The following is an 8,201-nucleotide window of genomic DNA, read 5'->3' on the forward strand; positions in this document are numbered from 1 at the left end:
CTTAATTTCAACGATCTGGTGGAGACAAGAAAAATTTTGATAAAATACACAAACAACAAATGTTTTAATGAGCGTTATATCGAAAAAAAACATTCACAGTTAACTGAATACATGTACAATACAAAAAGCATTTTGGAACTTAATTATAAATATTATGTCTATGAATCTATGTGTATAATCATCTGCATAAAATCTTTTATTTACACGGTTTATAAATTGTATAAACCAAGCTTAACACATTCATAAACAACATAAGATAACCATTGAAATGTACAGCCACATAAAAATGACTTGACTAAAAATAAGAGAACACATCATATGAGGATTAAATTAAGACAACTGTGACCTTTGCAGAAAAACAACAACTACATGTCTTGTCTTTGTTTATCAAGTGTAAAGGTGAGAGTTCATCGGTCTGGTAGAAAGCTTTTATTCACAGGCAGTTCCAGGCATCCAGGCTGGTTTTCTGGTCAGCCAGATCAAGGCTTTATTTGTTAAGAGGAAGTCTGTGGACACATAGGCCCAGCAGCTTAGGCACTTTAATCAGTTTGCATGGAGAGGGGGTCTTTCCAGTAACTGAGGGGGGGCGTCCTCTCCGATGGCTGCAGAACCGACTCTGCGGGTATCCTTCTTACGTCGGAGCATTGTGGTATGCTGTTTCACCAGGAAACGCTTATCTGAGCTACTCTGTGAGGGAGACACATACAGACAACATGCACACACACACACACAGTAGAAAAGTAAAACAAACGGACAGACCCCAGTTTAAATGCTTCACTTGCAACCAACTGGGTGTATCTCAAATATTTATGTGCTTTCTGTGACTAATTTTTGGGTATCTAACTTGTTTAGTGTCATGTGACTTACCATAATCAGCATATCTTTCAGTCTCTCAATGGCCTTCTGATTGGCTCGCCCCCGTGACACATATGAGGTTAAGATTATACTGAGGGAACAGAGAGTTTCATGTCACATTCAAAGATCAATTCAGAGTACTTCACATGTTTTTTTTAAAAAAACATTGTGTATTCATTGATGGTCATCATGTAACTGTACTCTTGGTGCCTCTAGTTCTCTCACCCTAAGATGGAAACAGTCTTACAGTAGGTTATACTTACTGCTGGTGATTGCTTTCTCCCTTTGTATACTTACATTTCAGCTAGTATGAGCGGCAGGGCGAAGGCCTCAGAGGACAGGTAGTGCAGAGTGCTCTGTGCCAGGCTGGGTAGACTCTCCACACATACTCCTGTCACATTAAACACCGTTTCTCCATTTCCAAAGGGACCACAGGAGGACCTGGGAAGGAAACAGAAATAACAAACTGAAGAAATGTGCAACAGAGGAAACAAACTTAAGACACAAATAGGGTGCACTGAATTTGAACATGCAGACAGTTGTGGATGCAGTGCCGTTCTCTGCGACAATAACTGTGAAACGGCAAAATAACAGAGTTACAGTACATGTATATATTGTTCAGTGTCGCGTCCTGCTGGTAGAATTCGAAGCCCACTGTGGTGGCAGCCATGAGGAGACCGAGCAGCAACATGAAGTGGAACAAAACTGAAGAAGTGGAGGCTCGAAACATTCGGTGCTCCGCAACACAGCACCGCAGGACCATGAACTGAAGACAGTGTTAGACAGAGAGAGACATGGATTTTATTGGAAAATGTTGAAATATAATTGATGGTCACTGGTGAGCAACAAACCATAGACTATTGGGCAACAAAAGAAATGTATAAAAACAGAACTAATAAAGACAAACAAAATTTCTTTTCTAGAATATGACAATTATAACTGTAAATTATTACTTAAATTATTAATACTTTAATCAATACATTTTTGGGAAACTTGCTTAATGATAATTATATATAATAATCTTAGATGAGAAGATGAAGCTGGAGCCAGAAGGCGAGGTGCTGGTAAGAGGATTTTGTTCCTGGGCTAAGCTAAGCCAATCACCAGCTGGCCGTAGCCTCATATGTAGTTTACAGACATGAGAGTAGTCTCAACCTTCATTGAAACTCTCTGTAAAAAACAAATGAGCGAATTTTCCCAAATTTTCTAAGGTGACTTCATTAATTCTCACATCATTTGACTAAACAAATAATAACTGAATGTCATAATTGTGATTTATTTACCTCTGTTGTGAGTGTTTATTTCATTGTTTAACTGACTGGTTTAGTTTTATTCATTGTAGCAGTATTTTGAGTTTATTGTTGGACTGAAACCTTTTGGGTGATTGTTCAAATGCAGGTGCAGACTGTTTAACTGGAAACATGAAGAGACACAAAGTGTGAGAGAGCTCATGAACAGCCCCGACCTTTTTAATGTAGAACGTGGCCACAAGTGTGACAGTTCCTATGAGAGGCAGCAGAGGGCAGTAGTACATCCCCACCCAGGACCCTGTCTGACTGTACACCAGATCCAACACATACAACGTGATCGGGAAGTGTTGTTTCCCCAGCAACCGGGTCAGTAAGGATGTCGGGTATTTCTCCCGCAGCAGCCTGTCAAACAGAGGAAAGTCAGAAGAAGAGAAAATTTTTCCCGACTTCTGTGGAAAAAGACATCACATACATCGATCTTTCCATTCAAACCCCAGTGATGACTAAGACAGAGAGAGACTGTTGAAACCTACTTCCTGGGGTAGCCCACAAGAAAGGCGTTGCAGAAAGTGCTGAGGAAGTTGAAAATGCACAGCTTGTACATCTCTCTGCCAAACTGGTTCTCCTTGCACCAATGCTGTAAAGAAACACACGGATAGAAAAACGATAACAAGACACAAATCAGTCCTGAAAGTCTGAATCAAAGACAGATAGCATTACTTTAACAATGTCTCATCACAGCCCCTTTCATTCGCAACTCACTCCTTGATGTCCTGCTGTTGGGAAAAGGAAAAATAAGTAGATCCCCAGTGAAGCCAGCTTCAAGAAGATGCTCCTGAAGAGGAAAAGACGGAGTGAATCTACGCAGGTGTGAGTGTCTGTGTGTACCGAAGAGTTTCATGCGCCTTCCTTACCTCACAAGCGTGGCATTGACCTGAGTGGTGAAAGAGTAGTCTTCAAAAGACGAGATCTTATGGAAGATGTGAGGGAAGACCAGGTTGAGAGAGGTGATGGTGATGGGAGGAAGATACTGGAGGAACAGACTGACCAACCCGTATTGCCCTCTCTAAAAAACACAGTCACAGGAGTAGTTGTGAAAAGCTGGAAAAAAAGCAGGACCACCAAAAGCTGATATTGAGCATCGCGGCCTTACGTCATTCAGTGATGTTTTTGTGGCAAAGTAGATGAGGCAGAAGGATCCGCCCAGCAGAGACAGAACGAGCACGTTGAGGATGAACCTGAGCAGGTAGAGACGCACCCTCTGTCCAAGTGTCCTCTGAGACTCACGCAGGGAGAAACTCTGCTCCTCCAGGAACAGCTGAAGACACAGAAAGACTTTTATACTCAAATCAACCTTAACACTGTTTCAACACAAAGACACAAGACACTTCAAAAATATCAGACAAGAACAAGAATCATATTAAATATACTGTTCACACCTTTCTTTAGCCACATAGTTCCTTTTAGGGGAACGGGAACTCCAGATAAAGTCATCATGTCATAAACACAAGACTCAGAGTCATCTGTTTGTACATTTATATCTTACTTTTCAGCTGGTCACTCTCTGCTTTAAGCAATATTGCGTGGCCATTTTCCTCCATGGAGGTGGGCGTTACTTTTTAGTGACGTTTACCACCTTGTATCTTTATAGTCATGCACATGTGTAATGTGTACATCTGTTTTATGAACACTTGGCCATTCATCCTGGTTAGTGGATACCTTAAACCACTCACTTCATTGATCATCATCTTTATTTTACTTTTAAAAGTTTTTTTTTAAGTTTTAAAACTTGTAAAACTTGCAAAATCACCCTTAGTTGTGTATGATCGGCCAGGTTAGATTTAATTTATGAAGATTTACACTCTGTTGCCAGTTTATTAGGTACACCTCACTAAAAACAATTAAACAGACAACTGTCTAATACAATGAATCTGACCTTCAAGAAAGTTAAAATGTTCAGTTTTTGTTGAAACTGTTTTAGAGAGGTGCTGATTCCACTTTATGGTACTTCTGGAGGCTGCACTTTGTGGTGCTGTTGGATAGTTTTGTGTTATACGGAGAGGTGTTTCAGATATTCAGCCCTTGGTGAGTATGAAACAGTGTTCACGTAGCAATTTACATGGCATCTGGTGGTTGTGGTAAATTTAGCATCCTGTGTGGAAGGATGGCATCGTGCATGCAAATACTACATGTCCGTCCACGCACCTTGAGGTCGTTCCTGTTGAAGCTTTGTTTGAGAGTCGCTGCATCAGGGTCCTGGATGTTGAAGTCCCAGCCACAGAAGATCTTATAGCTCACATTCATACTGTAACGCTTCCCGAGCATCCATGTGTGCTTGTAGCCAACTGTCGTTCTATCAGAGGTGTTTACACATTAAATATGTAAGATGTTTAGGGAAATGACTATTGACGCTTTTTGTTGCTGTGTTGTCAGGGAACACTGACCTGCGGACTACCAAGATGAGACTGAGGAAGAAGATGGTGATGATTCCAGCGAAGTACATCAGAGGCGTATTCAAGCATGGCATATTCAGGGAACCACGTGTATAAAAACCAAAGAAGACTGGAGAACGATCCAGATAACCCTGTAGAGAGGAGAGGAGAAAGACGAATGAGAAGAAATACATCAAGTACACACACACACACACACACACACACACACACACTTCTTACCGATCCCAGGAAGAAGTCTAAGAATGAGTCATTGCCTCCAAACTTCAATGGTTCTGTGAAACACAAACAAAGACAGAAGTTTATTTTTAGGACTCTATATCCAGTTGTGGTAAATTTACTGTAATCTGTCATTACAGCTGACTCACCACTGCTGTTGCTCCGGCCATAAAATGTTGTAGGCCCCAGAATGAAACCCCAGATAAAAGCACAGTTTATTAGGTTCAAGTAAATCAGATACCTGAGGAATACAAAATAGGCCTTCACGCCCACACCAAACCTGCCTGGGAACAGATCAACAGTGAGCATTAGGATTTTAATCGTGCAATAACATTAACGTTCATGGTTACCTCATCACTACATCACAGCACACTAGCAGCTGAGAGGTGTCAATAGAGGTCCGTACACAGCAATCTACTGCAGGCCTTTCTTACCTTCAATGGTGTGGAGAGTGTGCTGCCATAGCAACAGGCTTGATAGAGTTTCTCCCATCTGTGCCCATACCCTCTTCCTGTTGATGTTCTGGCCCCGCCTCCAGGACTCCCAAAAGCCAATATTTCTGATTTGCATCTTCCTCCTGTCCCTAATTAACAGCGCAAACATAATAATTCATGAATTCCTTTGTATCTTAACATCTTAAACCCTTACCCTAAACATGAAAATACCATTAACACACTATTAATTCAAAAATTGGAACATTTAGTTTAAAGGTACACTGAAATTTCTACAGAAAGTCTGTGTTACAAACTGGAGATGTGGAGGTGTGAAAGGCATTGGTGTTTATAATGACAGATGCTGTTAAAATTGATTATGGGAATGGTATCTTTGGAACTCCACACTAGGAATTAATCAGCTCTTATTTTCATCATTCCTTTTATTTTTTTTAATCTGTGTCCCCCAACTGCATAAAAATGCAATACCATTGGAATGCCCCTCTAACTCATTAAGAAAAAGAGGATGTATAATGTTTTCACACTTTCTTCAAATTTGGTCTCAAGTATAAACTGATTATATTCAAGTATTCACACATTAATGAACTGGACTGGTTGGTGGAGGCATACATCTGCAAGGCGGATATTCTACTTCTTGTAGTTGTGTTTCTCTTTTTAGAAACAGAAGAGAAACTAAACTTTCTTTTTTATCTACAGATCTGAAGGTTGATTATGTGGACAGGAAAGAAGATTATTAAATTTTTCCATTTGGTTTTGTATGTGAATTATTGGATATATTCAGGCCCTTAAAAAGTATTTAGAGAGAAACATAACCGAGGTGGCCGCCAGTTAACTGGACGCCACACATGAACATATGCAACTTTTAACATGGGGTCCCAATAGTCTTTCATTTCACTGGTTCACAAGCCAAAAAGTTTGGAAACAATTGTTCAAAGTGCGGCAGACACAAAATAGAATATTGTAGTATGTGAATGATTTGAAAGGACTCTTTTTATTTAACTCCATAAAGCCACATGTGTTAGAGTATGTGACAGCATGGACCTTTTCAAATGTCAAATTAAGACGTAGATGGAGAAGAAGCAGGATGAAGGAGTATATAGTAAGCTCGCCCACCTGGTATCTCGCTTCGCCTGAATACACATGGCCAAGTTTCTGAGTGGCTGCGTAGACAGCTTGTCTCTGGGTCCTCTGGACAGGTGGCCATTGATGAGCTTGTCCCCCGGCTCTGGGCTGCCCTGGTAGACCTCACACACTTCCAAAACACCCTGTCTGTTCTGCTCTGGCCGGCAAGCCTGGATGCTGGGCAGCTGGTCAAATATCTCTGTATGATAGTACTCATAGTCGGAGTCCAGCGACAGGGTGGAGTGAGTGCTCTCATCTGTGGTGACAATGACATGTGATTTCCTGACTGTGACACATGAATGTAGATAACGGTGAGTTTGTTTGAGCTAAGTTTTTGATCATGATTGTTTTATTATTAAGCTGCAGATTATTTTCTTGATTAATTAATCGCTTTGTTCACAAATGTTAGGAAATAGTGGCGAAGGTGTCAGATGTCTCGTTGGGTCCAAGCAACAGTTCAAAACTCAAAAATATTCAGTTTTAATTATATGAAACTGAAAACAGCAGAAAATCTTCATATTTGAGAGGCTGGAACCAACAAATGTTAGAAATCTCTTCTTGAAAAATTACTCAATTATTAAATGACCAAAATAAGTCATTCATTCATTTTGTGGCAATTCACGAGTAAAACACTGAAATGTAACCCTCCATGAAATATCTGACATGTTGACATTTAGCACAGTTGCTTTAAAGCATTAAAATCCTGTGTTATTCCTGCCTCTGGGCTTTTCTGTGTGGAAGCTGCGTGTTATGGTTTTCATGTAGTTTTGGATGTGACTTTGATAAACATAGATCAGCAACTTATACTATTCACAAACAAGGTAATCGTGGCTCTTTGTTTGATTTAGTAGTAAGCTCTATGCAGAGGTACGGTATATATTATGTTCTGTATACAGTATGGTACACTGTAGAGACAGTGTTGAGCAAGCAAGATGTCCTCTATCTCACAAACACACACAGAGATGATAAGTGCAAAGGCACATATGTATTATTTACTGTTACCTGATAAGAGTCTCTTGAAGTTGACAGTATCGTTCTCCTCCATTTTTTTCTCCCTGAAGTTCCTCTCTAAGCACCGAATCTTCTCACTTCATATGCAACACAAGTCAACATACATCTCCACCGAAGGCTTAACTCAAAATTCTAAAATTACTTCCGCAATCTGCACCAAAATATCCGGGGTTTTTTGTTTTTTTTTGCTCCTCACATCAACGTCACACTGAAGTGAAGACCCCTGAGTGGTGGTTAGCATTGCTGGCTAACCCCTGTTGGTACGTCTCAATCTCTGGCAGGTGGAGCAGATGTTGGATCTGTTCACACATAAACTGACTGTGACTGTGGCTGAATATGACTGACAGGAAATCACATGGCAGGATGTAGACACGGGCAATAATTTCACAACATAACAAGAAATATCCACACATACACCCTGTACAGAAAACAAATGAGAAAATGCTGAAAGCCATAATTAGATGAGTAAGGTTCAGGTTTGAATTAAGACTAGATCTGCTCAACATCAGGCTATGTAGACTACTTTTCTTTTTTTTTAATGGTAAGATTTACAGTTTCATTTTCATAATTTATACTGTTTAAGTACTACCTAATGATTTATGATGCAGTCTGGTCTCTTTTGGTTGTTTTCAGCTGACTTTATCTATGCAATCCACTGAGTACAATGCTAAACACACATTTAGTTTCAAATTACATACTGTAAATTGTAATAATAATAATAATGATTATCAAGAATCCATTTAACACGTATAAAGAAATGCCACAGCCATAAGTCAATTTTTATTAAAGCACATATAGTAGTCATCATCTAGGTTTTTCACACGTAAACTATCATTTGCTTG

The 8,201-nt window shown here is 39.9% G+C and overlaps 1 protein-coding gene across 1 annotated transcript; it reads right to left on the bottom strand.

Annotated features, from left to right (window-relative positions):
- Window positions 1-45: 45 nt before the first annotated feature.
- Window positions 46-7,696, bottom strand: tmc8 (transmembrane channel-like 8). The gene is made up of 16 exons (XM_023422043.2): window positions 7,351-7,696; window positions 6,340-6,604; window positions 5,209-5,357; window positions 4,924-5,058; window positions 4,778-4,830; window positions 4,550-4,689; window positions 4,311-4,458; window positions 3,259-3,423; window positions 3,020-3,171; window positions 2,868-2,940; window positions 2,639-2,742; window positions 2,321-2,507; window positions 1,461-1,621; window positions 1,153-1,296; window positions 868-946; window positions 46-687 (listed from the first exon to the last, which is right to left on the bottom strand). The coding sequence occupies exons 1-16, from the start codon at window positions 7,391-7,393 to the stop codon at window positions 544-546; spliced, it is 2,142 nt and encodes a 713-aa protein (XP_023277811.1). The 5' UTR covers window positions 7,394-7,696; the 3' UTR covers window positions 46-543.
- Window positions 7,697-8,201: the final 505 nt, after the last annotated feature.

Source organism: Seriola lalandi, unplaced genomic scaffold (assembly GCF_002814215.2).
Source record: "Seriola lalandi dorsalis isolate HSWRI2012SDOR001 ecotype SW California unplaced genomic scaffold, Sedor1 jcf7180002054678, whole genome shotgun sequence".
NCBI lineage: Eukaryota > Metazoa > Chordata > Actinopteri > Carangiformes > Carangidae > Seriola > Seriola lalandi.